Source organism: Phyllobates terribilis, unplaced genomic scaffold (genome assembly GCF_046119375.1).
Source record: "Phyllobates terribilis strain yellow unplaced genomic scaffold, ASM4611937v1 Scaffold_4__5_contigs__length_816908805, whole genome shotgun sequence".
In the NCBI taxonomy this organism is placed as follows: Eukaryota; Metazoa; Chordata; class Amphibia; order Anura; family Dendrobatidae; genus Phyllobates; species Phyllobates terribilis.
The window spans coordinates 263,559,217-263,580,523 of NW_027362764.1; the positions used below are offsets into that span (position 1 = coordinate 263,559,217).

Here is a 21,307-nt window from a genome sequence, read left to right on the forward strand (position 1 = left end):
CCAAATGGCTGCAATGAAAGAGTGAAAAATTTAAAGGGGTCTGAATACTTTCCGCACCCACTGTACATGCCAGTGCACATGGCCTCGGTCTCCATACACTTGTATTGAGCGAGGCCACGCCGCATCTAGTGATGCTGATGGCCAGTGGGCGTGTCCGACTAGAAGGCACTGCTTTGCTCAATATAAGTGTATGGAGCGAGGCCACGCCCACAGGCCAGTGGTATGTATAACACATACATACCCTCCGGTCCCTGGTCTGAAACCGGCGAATCCCTGCAGCGCAGTGCCTGCACTGGGGAGGTGGGGGGATTCACAAGTCTGCAGTCACACACAGACTGCAGACTCATCGCTTTTGACCGGACAACCCCTTTAATATTTGATATGATCTGTAATCACTTTTTTTCTTACATCTATCAAGACATAGATGATTGGTTATCAGCACTTTTTCAATATGATTCAGGTATGAATAAATCATTTTTCTGTACAGAAGCTTCTACAGCACATCATGACAGGCCAACTGGAATATTAGGGCACTAACATTGCATAGAATACATAGTTCATACAGTCGAAATAAAACAAAATGTCCAAGTTTAACCAAGCGATAAGAAATGATAAAGGGAATGGAGGATATGTACAACCACAATGCATGATCCAGTCCGCCCCAGAAGAAATAGTCTTTCCCTCCAGATTCCCTTTAATTCAGTGCATACTTCCACATTTACAATCCATCATAGGGCTGTGTTGACAGCTAATATTAGTACGGTAATGACAGGTTGCCATTTCATTTTAGATTTAACAAGAGGGCCGAAGGTGAGGCCTTCATTCAGCACTTTTGGCTTTAGTCTACTCATATCCACCATGCTTCTTTTTTTAAAAAGCCTTTTATACAAATCGTCACATCTTGGTCCCAATTGTATTTTGCATATTCCCCTAAAATTCAGTGCGGTCGTCTCCATTATTAACCGTAGATAGACTAATCTTTTTCAATTTGAATTTGACAGCAACCCTATTTTGAAAAAGATAAAATTAATTTGCTGCAAATTGAAAGAACTGCAAAGTTTCCAAGTGCATTGAAAAAATGTGTGCGACACAGATCTCCTAGTATCGTATCCACCCCCATCAGTCTCTAACAGAAACAAAGCCTTAATAGTGTCAAAGTGACATCACCATTTATGGCTACTGGTAAATGCAGGGGTGGATCATAATGAGGCAATATGAGGCCCGGGGCTGTGGTGGGGCTCATGGCCAGATACTCTCCCCTTATTATAGTCATTAATTTTTTTTGCAACCATTGGCAGCATACATCGCCGGGCAGGGAGCAATCCTGTAGCTCCACAAGCAGGAATAGAGAATCGCATTGTAGCCAGAAGAAGCCATTCTTGACTTCCTGCGCAGCGCTCTCTCTTTGACTCTCCGGGTGTGGACGTCTGCATCATGTAGCCCATTTAACACATGCCCCAATATAGAAATATTCATACACAGTAATGAAGAGAATCAAATAAAATATAATGAATCTTTACTAGAAATATTAAAAAGTAATAAAAAAAAAAAATCAAAGTGAGGAGGACGCAACTTCATCCAGTCCAACTGCTCCTGCTTTCCTCTAGAATCCAGTTCAATAGGTAACATTTATGGCTTCTGAAATCTCTCTTCAGGATACATATTGTACCTTATATAACTTAGTGCTACATTCAGACAGAGTAATTATTTTAACCCCTTTACCCTCCCCAGGGTGATTTGCACATTAATGACCAGGCCAATTTTTGTAATTCTGACCACTGTCACTTTATGAGGTAATTACTCTGGAACGCTTCAATGGATCCCCCTGATTCTGAGATTGTTTTTTGTGACATATTGTACTTCATGATAGTGGTAACAATTTATTCGACATGATTTGCATTTGTGAAAAAAAAATTGGAAAATTTGGCGACAATTTCACAACGTTCAAACTTTAAATTTTCATGCCTTTAAATCAAAGAGATGTCACAAAATAGTTAATAAATAACATTTCCCACATGTCTACTTTACATCAGCACAATTTGGAACCAACTTTTTTTTCTGTTAAAATTAGAAATCGCTGGTTAACTTTTTCTAACAAAATTTACAAAACCCATTTATTTATTTTATTTTGTGGGGACCACCTCTTATTTGAAGTGACTTTGAGGGGCCTTTATGATAGAAAATACCCAAAAGTGACACCATTCTAAAAATTGCACCCCTCAAGGTGATCAAACCCACATTCAAGAAGCTTATTAACCCTTCAAGTGCTTCACAGGAATTTTTGGAATGTGGAAGAAAACAAAACATTTAACTTTTTTTTCACAAAAATGTAACTTTATTTTCGCAAGGGTAACAGAAAAAAAAAAAAAAAAAAACCCCAAAATTTGTTGTGTAATTTCTCCTGAGCACGCCGATACCCCATATGTGGGGGAAAACCACTGTTTGGGCACACGGCAGGGCTTGGAAGGGAAGGAGCGCCATTTGACTTTTTGAATGTAAAATTTGCTTGAAAAATTAGCGGATGCCATGTGATGTTTGGAGAACCCCTGATGTGAGGGGATTCCACTGTTTAGGCACAAGTGACACCATTTTGGAAACTAGACCCTTCAGGGAACTTATCTAGATGTGTGGTGAGCACCTTCAACCCCCAAGTGCTTCACAAAAGTTTATAACGTGGAGCCGTGAAAATAAATCCCATTTTTCCCATAAAAATATTTTTTTTAGCCCCAAATATTTTATTTTCAAAAGAGGTAACCGGAGAAAATGGACCCCAGCATTTGTTGTGTAATTTCTCCTGAGCAAGTCCATACCCCATATGTGGGGGAAAACTATTGTTTGGGTGCACAGCAGGACTCAAATGAAGGAGTGACATTTTGGAACGCAGACTTTGATGGAATGGTCTGCAGGTGTCATATCGCATTTGGAGAGTCCCTGATGTGCCTAAACAGTGGAAAACCCCCACAAGTGACCCCATTTTGGAAACTAGATCCCGCAAGAAATTTAGATGCGTGGTGAGCACCTTGGATCCACAGAATTTTACAACATGGATCTGTGAAAATTAAACAAAATATATATTTTTCCAATAAAAATGTTGTTTTAGCCCCAAATTTTTTCATTTTCAAAAGGATAGCAGGAGAAAATGGACCCCACAATTTTTTGTTAAATTTTTCCTATGTACGCCAATATCCCATATGTGGTCAAAAGCTACTTGTGATGCATAGCGCAAAGCTTAGAAGTAAGAAGCACCATATTGAGTTCATATTTTGCGGGAATGGTTTGAGGGTGCCATGTTACATTGGCAAAGCCCCTGAGGTGGTAGAACAACAGATCCCATTTTACAAACTACACCTCTCAATGAATTAATCTAGGGGTGCAGTGAGCATGTTGACACCAAAGGTGGATAACAGAATTTTATACCATTGAGCAGTGAAGAAAAAAAAAAAAAAAAAATTTTACCACCAAAATTTAGTTTTAGCCCCAGATTTTACATTTTCACACTGGGCAATGGGTAAAAAATGGCACCAAAATTTGTCCCACAATTTCTGCTGAATGTAGAAATACCCCATATGTGGCTGTACAGTACTGCTTAGCCACACGGCGAGATTTGGAGCGCCATTTGCCTCCTGGAGCGCAGATTTTTCTAGAATAGTATGCGGACTCCATATACAGAGCCCATATGTGCTAGAATAGCAGAATCCCCCCTCAAGTGACCCAATTTTGGAAATTATACCCCTTTGGGAATTTATCTACAGGTGTAGTGACTATTTTGACTCCATGGGTGTTTTCCAGAAAATATTGCTGAGTGAAAATTGTAAACTGCTGTTGTAGTGACCAGTACGTTGTGCCAAGCTCGTGCTTCTGGAGACATGCACATGTAAATTAGGTGGGCTCTCACCTCTACAGTTATGCCAAACATGTGGATGTTAACTGCTGTTTAGGCACACTGAGGCTCAGAAGGAAGGGTGTCATTTGTATTTGGCAGCACAGAATTTGCTGAATTTCTTTTGGGGGGGCAAGGGCCATTTCGCTTTTCCAGAACCTTTGTGCCATTAGTAACATGGAAGCCCCCTATATTTCCGTTAACAGATGATGGACCTGAGTAGGGACTTGCTTTTTTTGTGGATTGAGTCGAAGCTTTTATTGTGATCCAAAATGTTATGTAAAATGTTCCCATTCATCCTGTGCTCTACGCTGAGCACTGATATCGGGGTTTCCAGTTAAATCTCCAAGTGAAGTAATTCAGATGAAACCCCCGAGGGATCCATTCACTATAATGAGGCAGCAGAGTTACTCTGGACTCAGTTTGGCCTCTGTTAAGTTTTGTCCTTTTTCCAGAGGTTCACAAAACCGTCGCCGACGGCACTTTTATGCACGCCTAATATGAAGACGGACACCGTGGGATCACAGGCTAGACAGCGTCCAGTGTCTCCATCTGTCTCATTACAGGGAATCTTCCACCGGGGGTTCTGTCTGCATCACGTATTTCAGAGATTTAGGCTATGTGCCCACGATGCAGAAATGAAGCAGAAAATTTCTGCAGCGTTTCTGTATCTCCCTGGCAGAAAAAACGCATGCAGATTGTGCATGCGTTTTTCCTGCAGAATACACGCGTATTCACATGCGTTTATGATGCGGACTGACAAGCACTTTCCAGGCGATAGCATCACTTGGAAAGTGCTTGACAACTAGGTCACACTATATAAATCCATGCAAACAGCATGGATTTATATAGTGTGACCGTAAAAAATAAAGCTATACTTACCGATCCCCCGCCGCGTGTGTTGTCATGCTCCTTCCGGGTTGCCGGCATATCACGAGACAGCCTGCGGTCACATGACCGCGACGTCATCTCAGGTCCTGGAAGATAAGCGCTGCCGGCCGGCCCGCAAGAAGGTAAATATAAACTTTATTTATTATTTTATTCTTTTTTTCACAGGTACAATGGTACCCAGGTCTGGATGAGGAGTCTTCTCTCCTCCAGAACTGGGTACCATCCGCACATTGAAATGCATATAATCCGCGTGTATATACTGACACGGATTCTATGTGTCTCAATGCAAGTCAATGGCGGCAATTCCGCTGTGCTTCCGCAAAATTAATGAACATGCTGCGGATTTATGAGCGCCGCAGAAATGCTGCGGAATAATCCGCAGCATGTGGATTGACATTGCGGAATGCCATTGAGGACCATGTGGTGCAGATTACCAAGCGTTTTTGATGCGTTTCCACTGCGGAAACGCATAAAAAACGCATCGTGGGCACGTAGCCTTACACGGAAAACTTGGTGTAAGCGCTCAGCGCAGGATAAATGAGCTGATCCATGCTGTGATCTTTTGGAGGCAGAATAAACAAATAAGCAGCAGGTGAAGAATTTGTTTGCTTTATTATTTTTTTTTTACACCGTTCCTCGTGCGGTATTAGACTACTTTATTCTTCAGGTCAGTGGAATTACAGCAATACCAGATTTATATCAGGTTCTTATGATTGGCTGCTGTCACACACTAAAAGATGCTTTATTGCAAAAACTAGTTTTTGCATCCCCATATTTTGAGAATTATCACTTTTCCATATTCCGGCCTACAGAGTCATGCAAGGGCTTGTTTTTGCGGGACAAGTTTTTTTTATAGTACCATTTTCAGGCACGTGACATTTATTGATCGCCTTCTATTCCGATTTTTAGGAGGCAGAACAAACAAAACAACAATGCAGGAATTGTTTTGCTTTTTTTTTTTGTTTTTTTTATGCCATTCCGCGTGTGATAAAATTAATCAGGCAGCTTTATTCTTCGGGTCAGTACGTTTACAGCGATATAAATGTAGCATCTTTTTTATGCTTTGGCTCCTTTACCCATTAAACTATTTTATTCCGAGGGCTATAACTTTTTTCTTCTTTTTCGGCTTAAGGATATGTATAGCAGCTTGTTTTTTGAGGGACAAGATGACGTTTTCAGCGGTACCATTTTTATTTACATTCAATATTTGATTGCGTTTTATTCCACTTTTTGTTCAGCGGTATAATGATAAAAAAAAAGTAAAAAAACGATGTTTTATTTTTACCATGTTCACTAAAGGAGTTAAATAGTGGGACCACTTTATAGGTCAGGTTGTTCCGGACACAGCGATACCAAATGTGTACTTTTATTGTTATTTTTACAACTTTTTTTTTTTTTTTTACTTAGTCCCACTATGGGACTTTCACTTTCTGCAGTCTGATTGATGCTATAAGGCATAACAGTGCAGGACCACTGCTATGCCTCATAGGTGTCAGCCCTGCAGACAAAAGATATTTAGACCATGCACTGTGCATGATCTAACTACCTTGCTAGTGCGTGGTGCCCCGGATGTCATTATGAGAACATCGGGTCATCATGGCAACGATCGGGACCCCACGGGGTCTCCAATTCAAGAGCAGAGGGGCTTCTGTCCCTCTGCTCGCTCGATAAATGCCAGTAGCATTTAGGGGGTTAAAGTGCCGGGAGTGGTAGGCAATGCGCACAAAGTGAATCGCAAATTGTTCAATTTCAACAGGTTCAGTGAGTTCCTAAAAACCCAACACAAAATTGATTTGTATCAAGTCAATTTGTTCATCTCTATTATATTAACTGTGTCTAGAACACAAGAGTACTGAGTATGGCAATATCCTATATGTGGTGGTACACTTATTTGGGTACATGGAGGGGTTCAGAAGGTAAGGAGCACCTTTTGGCTTTTGCTACAATGGTGTTATGTTGCCATATTGCAATTGCAGAGCTGCTGAGTATAGAGGAAACCCCATGTTGTACAGGTATTAGTACAGATGTGATGCCATTTTGGAAACTTAACCTGTCAAGATATCCATCAAGAGGTGTAGTGATCATTTTGACCCCAAAAGTGTCAAGGAATGTATGATTTTTCTTGTGAAAAAGTCTCAAAAGGAAAAAAAAAAACATGGTTATATTTTAAAGAGCTCTAAAGTTTTTATTTTATTTTTTTCTTAAAGTTGTATGAGAGATTGTTTTATGAGTAATGAGCTGTAGTTTTTATTGGTACCAATTTGAAACAACTTTTTGATCATTTAATTTTTTTTTTTTTGTCAAGGTTTTCAAAATGACTATTATATAATTGTCTTATCCCATCTGTCTCTGTCCAGGAAATCCCGCGTCGCTGATTGGCCGCGGCCGGACCAATCAGCGACGCGGGATTTCAGAAAAAGATTGCGGCCGTTAGTGGCCCATCTGCCGGACGGAAGTCAGCGGCAATGCAGCTGGGAGATGAGCGCCGCTCGACGCTCATCTCCCCGCTGCTGGCAGCACAAGTACCCCGACGGGCGGCGCCGCTGACCTCCATGCGGCTACCATCGGGAGATCAGCGCCTAGGGCCGCTGATCTCCCGACGGCAAGTGTGAAGGGAGGACCGGGGAGCGCCGCCGCCGGTCGGGATACTTCTGCTGCGAGCAGCCGCTCGTCTCCCGGCTGCTCGCAGTGGAAGTACCCGCTCAGGCAGCGCCGCTCCCCGGTCCTCACTAATAAGATTCGCTGATTGGCCGGCCGCGACCAATCAGCGATATTGGCACCAAATTTAAACCTCGCTCTCCAGTCCTCACTAAACACGGTTCGCTGATTAGTCGCGGCCGTCGCCCGCGACCAATCAGCGATTTTGGCGCTAAATTTAAACATTGCTCTGCTGATTGCGCCCGGTCGGCCGCATACATATTCTAGAATACCCGATGCGTTAGAATCAGGCCACCATCTAGTATTTTATAACGGTGTCCACAGTATGGGATAAAAACATATAGTTTTATAGTACTACTACGAACAAGACAATATCAAATGTGTAGTTTTTGGAATGGGGTTGGGTTGTTTTTAATAAATAAACCATTAAAAAAACTATTTTTTAAATACCACTTAATGTTTTCATTTTTTTTACAATACGCACTAGTCCCAAAGGGGACTTGAACCTGTGCATTTAGTCACAACCTTTGCAGCATAGTGCATTACCCATCAATGCTAAATAGACAGTTTGCCTAAAAGGCCCCGAGATTTGATTAACTGGGGAATATAACAGACACAAAGGCCATTGTCAGACCTCCTGTAACCAAAGCAACCCATTGACACCCAGCGATCGCATTGTAGAGGTGCTGATGAGCTGACAGATGGAGGGATCGCCCTTTTGTCAGACTTATCACATGCTGCTATCCGGTTTCAGTGCATGCAGCAGGCGCTCAGCTATGAATTACAGCTAGCTCTTTGCTGCGGATGACAACTCCTGTGCCATCTACCAGATGTAACTGTAAGGCCTACTCTGAGTGACCGCTCGCTCTACACTGAAGCACTGTAGAGCGGGCTGTCAAAGTCTGAGTGATGACTGTAGCCGCACTGGTATGCCTCTATGCTCCCAGAGGAAATAAAGTTCATTTTCTCCCGGATGCTGCACTTTCAGTTAGTTGGCCGGACATCTTTGTAACGCTATTAAGCTACAGATTAACGGAGCTGACATGATCATTACCCTTTAATACTCAACTGGTTAATTTTTTTTTTTTTGTAAAAAATTAACAGCAATTCTGCTGCCTTTTAAAGAGGCTATTAGGACTTTTCATATTTTTGCATTTTGTGCCAAGAACCAATTACCTGCCTGTTCTGTACAGGGACAATCTCAGCTGCCTCAGCCTGAAATTCCACTGCTTCATTTCATCCCTCCTCAACAGAACAGCCCCTCAGTCACTGCAGGCATCTGACAGCCGCCTCCCCACTGCCCATCTGTCTACAGAGCAGAAATGAAGGCGCTACTCTGTTGACATGACTTCAGCAAAAGTTACAAAATCTCTGGCAGGAGCGGTCTGTGACAGCTGAGCCAGAAGAGACCAGCGCTGGGCAGAGCAAGCTTGTTGGTTCATAGCACCATACGAAAAAATTAAAAAGTCCCAGATAACCCCTTTAATATTCGAGAATTTTTGCTATTCATGAGCTGCACAAATAAAGAGTTAATCATACTTAATCTACAGAATAAGGTTAACGCAATTCTAAATTTATAGTTTTAGTACAAATATGTAAAACTAGATGGTGGCCCGATTCTAACGCATTGGGTATTCTAGAATATATATGCGGCCGCGACCAATCAGCAGAGCGTTGTTTAAATTTGGCGCCAATCTCGCTGATTGGTGGCGGCCGCCGCCAATCTCGCTGATTGGTGGCGGCCGCCACCAATCAGCGAACCGTTTTACTGAGGACCGGGCAGCGACACCGTCCCTCCCTTCACACTTGCCGTCGGGAGATCAGCGGCCCAAGCCGCTGATCTCCCGACGGTAGCCACATGGAGGTCAGCGGCGCCGCCCGTCGGGGTACTTGTGCTGCCAGCAGTGGGGAGATGAGCGTCTAGCGCCGCTCATCTCCCGGCTGCATCGCCGCTGACTTCCGTTCGGCAGATGAGCCGCTAACGGCCGCCATCTTTTTCTGAAATCCCGCGTCGCTGATTGGTCCGGCTGCGGCCAGACCAATCAGCGACGCGGGATTTCCTGGACAGACAGACGGGATAAGACGATTAATATAATATAATATAATATATATATATATATATATATATATATATATATATATATATATATATATATATATATATATATATATATATATATATATATATATTAGATGTTTGGAAGCAAAAAAAAAGTTTGCTTCTGTATGGTTACCGTATATTCTGTGTCATAAGTTTAAAATTTGTCTGCCAAAAGATGTATGAGGGCTCATGCTTTTCCTTTACATATTGTTCACCGACTTATAGCGTCAAAGTGAAGAAGTTACTATGAGCATACAGGTGAGATAATTGTTAAAATAGTCCTACCTGTATGTCTCATACTGTCTTGTTGTTGAGAAATATTATTAATAATATTATAGCGCCATTTATTCCATGGCGCTTTACATGTGAAAAAAGGGGGTATACATAGCAAACACAATTACAAAAATCTTGAACAAAAACGCAACGGCAAACTGGTACAGGAGGAGAGAGGACCCTGCCCACGAGGGCTCACAGTCTACAAGGGATACAGAAGGTGAGGGTAGAGCGATGGTTACTGCAGGTTGGAGGCTTGTCGGAAGAGATGGGTCTTCTGGTTCCTTTTGAAGGTTTCCACGGTAGGCGAGAGTCTGATGCTTTGGGACAGAGAGTTCCAGAGTAGGGGGGGGGGGGGTGCACGGGAGAAATCTTGTATGCGATTGTGGGAAGAGGAGATAAGAGGGGAGTAGAGAAGGAGTTCTTGTGAGGATCGTAGGTGGCATGTAGGTGTGTACCGGGAGACTAGGTCACAGATGAATGGAGGAGACAGGTTGTGGATGGCTTTGTATGCCATGGTTAGGGTTTTGAAATGGAGTCTCTGGGCAATGGGGAGCCAGTGAAGTGTTTGACGGAGAGGCCGGTGAATAGCGGGGGGACAGGTGGATTAGTCGGGCAGCAGAATTTAGGATAGATTGGAGGGGTACAAGAGTCTTAGAGGGGAGGCCACAGAACAGGAAGTTGCAGTAGTCGAGGCGGGAGATGAGGGCATGCACTAGTGTGTTTGCAGATTCGTGGTTGAGGAATGTGGGGATCCGGGAGAGTTGTTTGAGTTCGAGTCGGCAGGAAGTGGAAAGGGCTTGGATATGTGGTTTGAAGGAGAGGTTAGAGTCCAGGGTTACCCCGAGGCAGCGAGCTTGTGGGACTGGAGAAAGTGGACAGCCATTGATTTTGATGGATAGGTCAGATGGGGGGGGCTGAGTGAGAGGGGGGGGAAAGATGATGAATTCTGTTTTATCCAAGTTAAGTTTTAGAAAACTAGCAGAGAAGAAGGATGAGATAGCGGACAGACATTGTGGGATTCTGATTAGTAAGGAGGTGATATCAGGTCCAGAGAGGTAAATCTGTGTCGTCAGCATAGAGATGATACTGAAAGCCGTGGGACTATGAGCTGTCCCAGGCCGAAGGTGTAGATGGAGAAGAGCAGGGTCCCTAGCACTGAACCTTGGGGGACACCGACAGATAGGGGGCAACATGAGGAGGTGGTTTGTGAATGAGAAACACTGAAGGTCCTGTCTGTTAAGTATGAGGAGATCCAAGATAAGGCCAAGTCTTTGATACCAAGAGATGAAAGAGTCTGTAGTAAGAGGGAATGGTCCACTGTGTCAAAGGCAGATGACAGGTCCAGGAGGAGGACAGAATAATGTCGCTTGGATTTGGCGGTTAGTAGGTCGTTGGTGACTTTAGTCAGGGCAGTTTCAGTAGAATGGTGCGGTCGGAAGCCAGATTGTAAGCGGTCAGAGGGAGCAGGAGGGGAGGTGGGAGGACAGTTCAGAATGGACGTTTTGTTCGAGTAGTTTTGAGGCATAGAGGAGAAGTGATATGGGGCGATAGCTAGACAGAGGATGGGTCAAGGGAGGGTTTTTTGGGGATGTGTGTGATCGAGGCATGTTTGAAGCATGAGGGGAAGACACTAGTTAGTGACAGGTTGAAGAGGTGGGTTAGAGTTGAGATGAAGACTGTAGTAAGGTTAAGGGATAGGTGAGAGGGGATAGGGTCAAGTTCACAGGTGGTGAGGTGTGACTTGGAGTGTGAGGAGGAAAGTTGATCTTCCGTAATGGCGGACAAGCTGGTTTTGGAGGAGGAAGATTGAGTAGATATGAGGAGGGGCTGTGGGGACTTTAGGCAAAAGCTTTGTCTGATGGTATCAATCTTCTGCTTGAAGAACTAGGCAAAGTCCTCAGCTGAGATGAAGAGAGGGAGGAGGTGCTGAGGGACAGAGAAGAGAATTGAAAGTGTTGAATAGCTTGTGTGACAGTGAGGATATGACAAGTAGGTTTGTTTTGCTGCAGTGAGTGTGGACTTGAAAGTAGTGAGGGACTGTTTGAATGCGATGAAGTGCTTGTTGGAGTGGGACTTTTTCTTATCTCCGCTCAGCAACCCTGGAGGTCTGTCTCAGTTCTTTAGTCAAGCTGGTGTGCCAGGGGTGCCCGTTTGTGAGAGATTTGGTATGTGTGAGGGTGGCAGCTGTTGTGGTGTTATATAAAGCAGCAGCAGCATCTGCATCGTGTAAGGAGCTTATGTCTGTAAGAGGGAGAAAGGATTCAGAGTGAGTGTAGATAGAGGTGTTTGAGATTTCTGCAAGGGTATGCAAGTTTGTGGAGTGGGGATTGTGCACCTGGGGAGGAGAGGGAAGAGAATGTGAGTAGGTTGTGGTCAGATAGAGGGAGAGGCGAGTTGGAGAGGTTAGATAGGGAACAGAGGTAGGTGAAGATGAGATCCAGTGTGTGGCCATCTTTGTGGGTGGCTGCAGAAGACCATTGAGCAAGGCCGAAGGAGGAAGTGAGGGATAGAAGCTTATAGACAGATGAGTGGGAAGTGTCAATGGGGATGTTGAAGTCGCCCATGATGATAGTGGGGATGTCAGCGGAAAGTAAGTGAAGCACCCAGGTGGTGAATTGGTCAAAGAAATTGGTGGCTGGCCCTGGGGGGCGGTAAATGACAGCCAGTTGGAGGTTGGAGGGGGAGTAGTTGCGAAAACAGTGTGCCTCGAAAAAGGGGAAAGTAACAGAGGGCGGCAGTGGAATTGGGGAGAAGGAGCAGTTATCTGACAGGGGGATACCAACTCCTCTGTCATGCTTGCCGCTGGAGCGGGGTGTGTGAGAAAGATGGAATCCACCATAGAAAAGTGCAGCTGGAGAAGCTGTGTCAGAGGAGGTGAGCCAGGTTTCTGTGATGCCGAGGAAGGAGAGTTTGTTAGTAATGAAAAGATCATGGATGTAGGAAAGTTTGTTACAGACACAGCAAGCGTGTCAGAGAGCTCCTGTTAGTGGGACTGGGGAAGCGGGGGCTGGGTGGATGGGTAGAAGGTTAGAGAGGTTACAGAAATTTGTGGTAGGTCATGGGTAGGAGGTAGAAGTGACTGTGGGGATGTGGTGAGGAGGGCAAGGATTTGGAGAGATATCACCAGCAGTGAGGAGGATAAGAGAAAGTGTTAGTAGGTGGGAGCAGGAGAGAGCATGAGGTGGTTGTCTGTGTTTTGAGACAGAAGATTGAATATTAAAGAACAATTCTGAGGAGGAGATGAGATGAAGGGGTAGGATGGAGGGAGAGATGAACAGTTCATTACAAGGTGTAGGTATTAGGTGGGTTAGTAGAAAGTGGAGGACTATAGGGGAGAGAGTGAAAACATATAGAAACATTGCTTAGTGTGAATGTGTACTATCTTTCAGTGCATAGTTAAAGAGGGTATAAAGTGCGGTTACCTGACTCCTACAATGACTAACTGCCAAATTGAATAACTGCCCACACTTGGCACCGATGACACGTGCATGAACCCCACACACGTGCACCCCTTCAGCATAAGTTCATATGCGTACCCCCCCTCCCATCAGTGTCACAGTGCCATGTGACGTCGAAATCCCGCACCTGCAATAGCGCAATTATGTCTCCCTTTTCTGCAGTGACTCGATGGTGCCTGCGCAGAAGAACAATGAAGCCAATGCTCATAGAAGGGCAGAAAAGGGACGCATAATCACGCTATTGCAGGGTGCAGGCACCACACGCCCCGGAGCCTGGAGGACCTCATTAACATACAGGATTAAAAGAATTTCTCAACAAGACTGCAGCTATGAGGCATACAGGTAGGAATATTTTAACAATTCTATCACCTGTATGCCCATAGCAATATGTTAAAAGCGTCCGATGGGGGTGACAGATTCCCTTTAACAGAAGCTTTAAAATTTGGTTCTCTTAGTAACATACAGTAGATCCTCCTTAGCCAGACAGTCAAGACATGGGTCTCAAGCGTTTCTTCAGATTGCAAACGTCTTAGTGTGAGCCTAGGACGAGTTGCAGCCTGTAATAGGTGAAGCAGCAATCTTGGATTACAGTACTTCTGAGATCCCCTTTAATTTAGCACACTTTACTGTTGCAACCTTTTGTATAAAAACTGATGCATAAACTGCCAGTTTTAGAGGAAAGATTCACCCTGAAAATTTTACCTGCAATTTGGAAAAATAAACTATTCTGCTTGTGTACTTTTCACGTGGATTGGACACTGGAAACTAATAAGCATGGCCAATCTAATGAGTGTGCGCTGCCTGAACAACTCTTAGCAGGAATCTGACATCTCAAAAGCTTTGCCGACACATTACTACAATGACTTACCGTACATTTAAAAGATCCTCTGTTCATACAGCCCCTTTAAAAGGCTACTAATCACTGATGACCGGCAGAGTTAGGAGGGGTCCAAGCATTTGCAAGGTGCTGTGTTAAGAAGTCTACAATACTTACCGGTTTGCTGGGGTAAACCTTAGAGAGATGACTTTTTAGTTTCTCCACTGTCCATTCTAGGAAGCAGTTAATGGTTTGGTCATCATATTTCTGATTGGGAGCCTTAATCACCAAAGTCACAGGGTTATCCATCACAGCTTGTTCCATGGCAATTGATAAACTTTCCAGGCCAGTCCTTTTACAAAAACCCCAGTTTTTCAAAAAGCTAACGACATTATAAAATCCCCCCCGTGTTCTGTCACATCACTGTAGCTTCTCAGACTTCACAAGTGGCAGCAATGACGAAACGTAGAGCACACCACCAATATGACTGCCCATTAAGAGATCTTTAACAGCGCTTACTCCATGGAGACCTACAAAGAAAAAAAGACATTCAATGATTTATTGTGAAGTGTAATTCAATAAAATGAATATGATAATTGATAAACACACTTAATACTATAGGATATTGTTAAAACGGTAAAAGGAGAAATTCATGCACCCTATCCTTCCAATTTTATAGAACCAATTGCAGATGTCCTCCTTTTCAGACTGCCCTGGTCCTGGTATGATTTGGGCACTCTATCACTGTTATTGGCAACTTATAGTGCCATTATATGGGCAACGTGCCACGATGAGGCTTTATACACTATTTATGCTATTAGAGTGGCCATCTCAATGGCTTCACTGCAATAATAGAGACCAATCACAACACACTGCTATAGTCTGTCAGCCACTCATTCATACTTTTGTAAACTTAGTGTTGCAGAAATTCAGTATCATATGTTAAATTCTTCCGGCCCCCACAGAGTCCAATGTGAGGTGGCAAGTCGGAATAGTCATGTGACTCAGAGGACCGGAGCGATGCTGGACACATTTGATAGTTTGCAATGCATTAGGTGAAATCTGCAGCAAAACAGGCCAAGACAAACATGAATACAATTGGAAATGCAGCAACAGAAGTTTTGTACATGTCGGAGGTAGCCTTACAGTCCTACTGTCTATACATGTGGCAGAGAGGCTTTGTGCGTCCTTTAAGGGTACGTTCACACCCATTTGCTCTGCTAAATGTAATTCACCGTTTGCAGAGACTTCAAAGAATCTTTTTTTGGTTTTGCACTTGGTAATTTTTTTTTTTTTTTTGCCAAATTTAGCAAGATGGCACATGTTGTCAAAAATCAAAGATGCCTTTTCTAGTCTTCACTTGTTTAACATCTTTCTAGAGTTAAAAGTCGCACAATCCTTTAAAATGTTGAACGTTATTCTTTTGTGCACAGTTGAACACTAACTTATAAAAAAATACACCAAGCAAGGAGGAGAATTTTTTTTTTTTTTTTTTGAAAAGCAAATGATAAATCAGGTGAAAACCTTTGGTTAACCATGCCCATATTGACGAACAAAAAAGAAAAGTGGCAAAGATCTTAAAAAGAAAAAGCGGATACAAACTGAAAGAAAAAAATAAAAAACAACAACTTTGAATCAGCACAACATTTTTTGGGGGTGGGTTTTGATACAGTTTTGGCGTATCTCTTGTCAGCCAGAAAGGTCTCAAATATTCACATTTTGCTTTTTTATTTTCCAGGCTAAATCAAGAGGACAAAAACAGCAGGTGTTTTAACATTGACCTCAGCATGGAGCTCATTTCAAAAGCATGAATTTGATTTCGGAGCAGAATTGGTTTCAAAATTCACAAAAAAAAAAAAAAAAAAATCAATCGAATACGATGTTTATTTCAAGTCGCTACCAGAAACAATTACATCTGATGTGTGGATGTCCTGGGTGTTGGTCCCCCACCAATCTGATATTGATGTCATATTCTATGGCAACCTACAGGTCAAATTCACAAAATAGTGAAAAACCCTTTAAAATTTTAATGCGTTTTTTTATTTTATTTTTATTTTTTTACATAAAAGGAAAACCCTTTTGATATGACTGAGAAAGATTTTAGAGCGCTGTCAAGTTATTACATATTAAGGTTCTCATTATTTTCTTCTCTTCACGTCCTTAATTCACTTCTTTTGTCAACAGTTAAAGGGGTTGTCCGAGAGTAAAATCATTTTATTTTGTGCCTGCGTTTATTACTTTTAATCAATCAAGGCCTATTCACCTTCCAGTACCCCTTTGAACGCAGCACAGGCCACTCTGGAGGTCTGCTTCAGCTCTGGCGAGAAGTCAGAGTATCACCGCAGGCTGTTATGGGCTGCACCAGTCAGGTGACTAGAAATGGACGTCAGAGAATCAGCTGATAGCCCACTCTTCTAGTCACCTATCAGCTGATTCTCTGATGATGTCCATTTCTAGTCACCTGACTACTGCAGACAATTACAGGCTGCAGCTGTGCTGGTACTTCCCAATGTGGCAGACACCGCTTCTTGAGCTGGCACAGATTTTCAGGGTGGCCTGTGATGAATCCTCATGGGCGCTGGCTCCATGCCTTAGAAGACAAAAATATTAGTCAGACACCTCATATAAAACATGTTTTCACATAGTTATGGGGATTGAAGGGAGATACTGCAACCAACAGAGGTCTAAATGGAACATGCCCTAAATATGTCCTAAACTATTTCATATTTTGAAAGTAGAAACCATAAGCAGTGAATTATTTAAAACAGGTAATGTTCACACTCAGGTTTTTTTTATACTATTTTTTCTGCATGAAAAACCCAGACTATGACCAGAAAACCTCACTGAAAAATCTGGGTGTTTAAATAATGCATTCTCCTATTGCTATGAAACATGGCATTTTTTCTGATAACAAATATACAAGTGCTTCTCACTAAATTAAAATATCATCAAAAAGTTAATTTATTTCAGTTCTTCAATACAAAAAGTAAAACTCATATTATATAGAGTCATTACAAACAGAGTGATCTATTTCAAGTGTTTATTTCTGTTAATGTTGATGATTATGGCTTACAGCCAATGAAAACACAAAAGTCATTATCTCAGTAAATTACAATAATTAACAAAAAACACCTGCAAAGGCTTCCTACGCATTTAAAAAAAAAAGTCCCTTAGTCTGTTTCACTAGGCTCCACAATCATGGGGAAGACTGCTGACTTGACAGATGTCCAGAAGGCAGTCATTGACACACCACACAAGGAAGGTAAGCCACAAAAGGTCATTGCTAAAGAAGCTGGCGGTTCACAGAGTGATGTATCCAAGCATATTAATGAAAAGTTCAGTGGAAGGAAAAAGTGTGGTAGAAAAAAGGTGCAGACTTCCGGCTTACAGAGCATAGATGTGATACGGTAGTCTGAAGATTGGCAACACCATTGAGAAGAACGGCACTAGATTGCAATGAAGGTGGCGGCAAGTGAGTATATTAATACACTCACACTACACTATATCGACAAACACATTTAATGAATAATAAACAAAAAGCTTCATGGAAGGGCTTCTTTCACAAGGCCAATAGAAGGTTTATTGCAGTTACTAGGGTGGGTGCTACACAAATGTAATAACAGTACTGGTCCATATGCCTACATGATATTAAAGCTTACCTGTCAGCTGACATATGCTATCCGATCTGTGGGCAGAATGTATCAGCCAGGTATGTTTCACTGAAACGCTGCGGCGAATCAGAGAAAAACATACTTTATGAGGCGCCGCAGATCGAGTCGCGCTGTAGACTAGTTGGACAGGCAGGTCCCTGGCGGCTTCTCCTTTCCTGCTGCCAGTGACTGACAGGTATTTCCCTATAAGTCATTTAAAAAGGAATTTGTCAGCGCAGACTGTTCAAAACAAGTACAGACACTCGGTGCATCATGGTGGGGTCAATCATTTAAATACCCCTTCCCACCTGCTTGGTTTCCATCTATCTCCACCTTTCTCTGGCGCTGTGAAGCCAAAGCTGTCAAAGAAGCAGGTGGGTGTAGATAGAGGTAAACCAAGCAGGTGGGAAGGTGTATATAAATGATTGGCCACCGTGAAGCACCGAGCGGCGGGACTTCGTTTGAACAGTCCTTTTATGCTGACAGAGGACCTTTAAAGTATGTATTGCTCTGAAACGCCGAAATGGTTCAGAGTCCAACATACCTGGCTGATTTCATACAACCAGTGTCTGATACATGATGTTCAATCCACAGGCAGCAGGTATCAACTGTCAGCTGCACCTTAAATGCAACATGTACTGTCCCCAAACACTTAACCTGCAGATATATAGGAGGTAATCTGCAGGTTAGTAACATTAGAAAACTGTCCTGCCACCTTAAGAAAAGAGCAGCTACTGGGAGAAAGTTATCTTTCCTCCTCCTGGGAACCATCAGCCTTCAGTCACCACTACACAGCAAGCAGCAGCTGTACGCACGCCCTGGCATCTTCATAGCTCACTCCGCACTGATACGCGGCAGAGACAGCGGCCGGCGACTGAAGTCTTGCCAGCATGCCTCTGACTAAAAGCTGGAGGCTGCTGGAAGGAATAAAGTTTATTTTCTCCCAGTAGCAACACTTTCAGTAAAGGGGCAAGATAATCGTGAGCGCGTGGTCAAAAATGCTCGTGTCATGATCATCTTGCCGCGTAAATAGGCTGCCGATCACCTGATGAACAAGCAAGATGTTTGCTCATTGGGTGAAATCTTTTATACAGGAGAAAAAGAATAGTCCTCGGCGGTGCATCACCCTATGTAAACATGACTTGTGCTGCCGAGAACAATGGCGGCCTATGTGCATCTAGTACAGACAGCTCCATGCCAGAGGGGGTCCATTCTCCAGATGGGCCCAGGTTACAGTGGAGGGACCCGCATCCATCAGACTTGTCTGAGATGAGAATACCCTTTAAAGAGGTTGTCCACTACTGTGGTCAGAGTAGAGGTTTTTATGCTGCACGCAGAGCACCACATATACTCAGGGTCAGGCGCCTCCTCATTAATCCTGCGAGGCTTTTATTAACACCAGTATATACGCCAGCCTTACGTGTCCCACAGAGTTTCTGCCACTTGGACTTAATTATGTAGGCTGCAACCGTCAAAGGGATGCTGATTGGCTGCAGCAGTCATGTGACTGTTAGGAGACAGTTTGGGGACACAGGGCTGAGATCAGAGGTCCAGGGCATAAGTAGATTTTTTTTTTCCAGTAGAACCATGAGTCCATTAATAAGGGGTTGTTTTGTACTGGACGACGGCTTTAACCACTTGTTGATCGACCATGTTAAAACATTCTTGTTCGACTACAATGACAGAGCCCATGAGCTCAGTGATTGGCGGCAGCAGTGATGTGTGCGGTAGTTGTGAGGTCACCGCTGCAGCCAGTACATATAGACCAGAACTTTCTTTATACAGGAAAACCGCTGGACATCATAGGAGCCACGACGAGCCCTCTGGGGTCACCGGTGCCGCCGTCCTGACGAGCCCTCTGGGGTCACATCTGCTACAGCAAATGGATCCTTGTTCTGCTGCGGTAACAGATGTGCCGCTGCTCACAAAGACTGTTTACAGGCTGCAGGGGTGACATCACAGTATTCGTGACCGCTGCAGACAATCACTGGGCTCAGCAGCTTGTACAATGTTTATTATTTTTAGCCAGTGCCTAGTGGGTGAAGAGACTTATGTGGAAAACCCCTTTAAAGAAATACACCACTAAATAATGGCAAGTAATACGGCACCAAAAATGCCAAAAGTGAACATGTATATCTCCTACACACACCAGGCTAGTGAGAGCATGGCCATGGCTAACTGCTGGCTATACACTGGCTCTGCTCAGTAGCCAGGTTCTGGCACTGACTCCACTACACCCCTAGGGGGACCAGTCTCCACACCTGCATCAGGCAGCTCGTCTGGCAGGAGCAGGGCTGGGTGTGAGCTGTCTGGGGGGCTGCACTGCCGCATTACCTGGGAGCTCCTGCTCTCCTGACGCCGTCTCCCCAGACACCTCCTCTGGGTCCTTGTATCCCTTCCCCGGACACAGCTGCACAAACAGGGAGAGACTGTGCCGGGCGTCTGACGGAATGACGTCGCAAGCTCCACCCAGCAGAGCAGGACGTCCTATAAGCCGGGCCGCCTCCCCTGCCGTCAGCCGTAAACAGCATGGCGGCATGCGTGAGAGGCAGCGCTGCAGTGCTGTACAGGGAGCGACCACGGGAGGGCGGCGGCGCATCATTTTCTGATCTCCAGTTACAGGCGGACGGAGGGGAGGGCACGAGTAGACTGGGCACAAGGTGGCAGAGTGTATACTGCTATACTACAGGCACACCGGCGGGATAAACAGCTGAGACAGACTGGGCACAAGGTGGCAGAGTGTATACTGCTATACTACATGCACACCAGCGGGATAAACAGCTGAGATACACAGGGCACAAGGTGGCAGAGTATATACTGCTATACTACAGGCACACCGGCGGGATAAACAGCTGAGACAGACTGGGCACAAGGTGGCAGAGTGTATACTGCTATGCTACATGCACACCAGCGGGATAAACAGCAGAGACAGACTGGGCACAAGGTGGCAGAGTGTATACTGCTATACTACAGGCACACCAGCGGGATAAACAGCTGAGATACACTGGGCACAAGGTGGCAGAGTGTATACTGCTATACTACAGGCACACCAGCGGGATAAACAGCTGAGATACACTGGGCACAAGGTGGCAGAGTATATACTGCTATACTACAGGCACACCAGCGGGATAAACAGCTGAGATAGACGGGCACAAGGTGGCAGAGTGTATACTGCTATACTATAGGCCTACCAGCGGGAATAACAGCTGAGACAGACTGGGCACAAGGTGGCAGTGTATACTGCTATACTACAGGCACACCAGCGGGATAAACAGCTGAGATACACTGGGCACAAGGTGGCTGAGTGTATACTGCTATACTACATGCACACCAGTGGGATAAACAGCTGAGACAGAATGGCACAAGGTGGCAGAGTGTATACTGCTATACTACAGGCACACCAGCGGGATAAACAGCTGAGACAGACTGGGCACAAGGTGGCAGAGTGTATACTGCTATACTACAGGCACACCAGCGGGATAAACAGCTGAGACAGACTGGCACAATGTGGCAGAGTGTATACTGCTATACTACAGGCACACCAGCGGGATAAACAGCTGAGATACACTGGGCACA

General features: G+C 44.1%; 1 protein-coding gene across 6 annotated transcripts in view; it reads right to left on the bottom strand.

The window, feature by feature from the left end:
- Positions 1–20,221, bottom strand: part of HERPUD2 (HERPUD family member 2) — a 58,206-nt gene extending 37,985 nt beyond the window's left edge. For all 6 annotated transcript variants that reach the window (XM_073678232.1, XM_073678231.1, XM_073678235.1 and 3 more), the window contains exons 1-2: positions 20,066–20,221; positions 14,259–14,611 (exon numbers count right to left, since the gene is read on the bottom strand). In XM_073678232.1, coding sequence (XP_073534333.1) covers positions 14,259–14,405 — 147 coding nt within the window. In that variant the 5' untranslated portion in view covers positions 14,406–14,611; positions 20,066–20,221. The remainder of the gene's footprint in view (positions 1–14,258; positions 14,612–20,065) is intronic.
- Between the last annotated feature and the right edge of the window lie 1,086 nt (positions 20,222–21,307).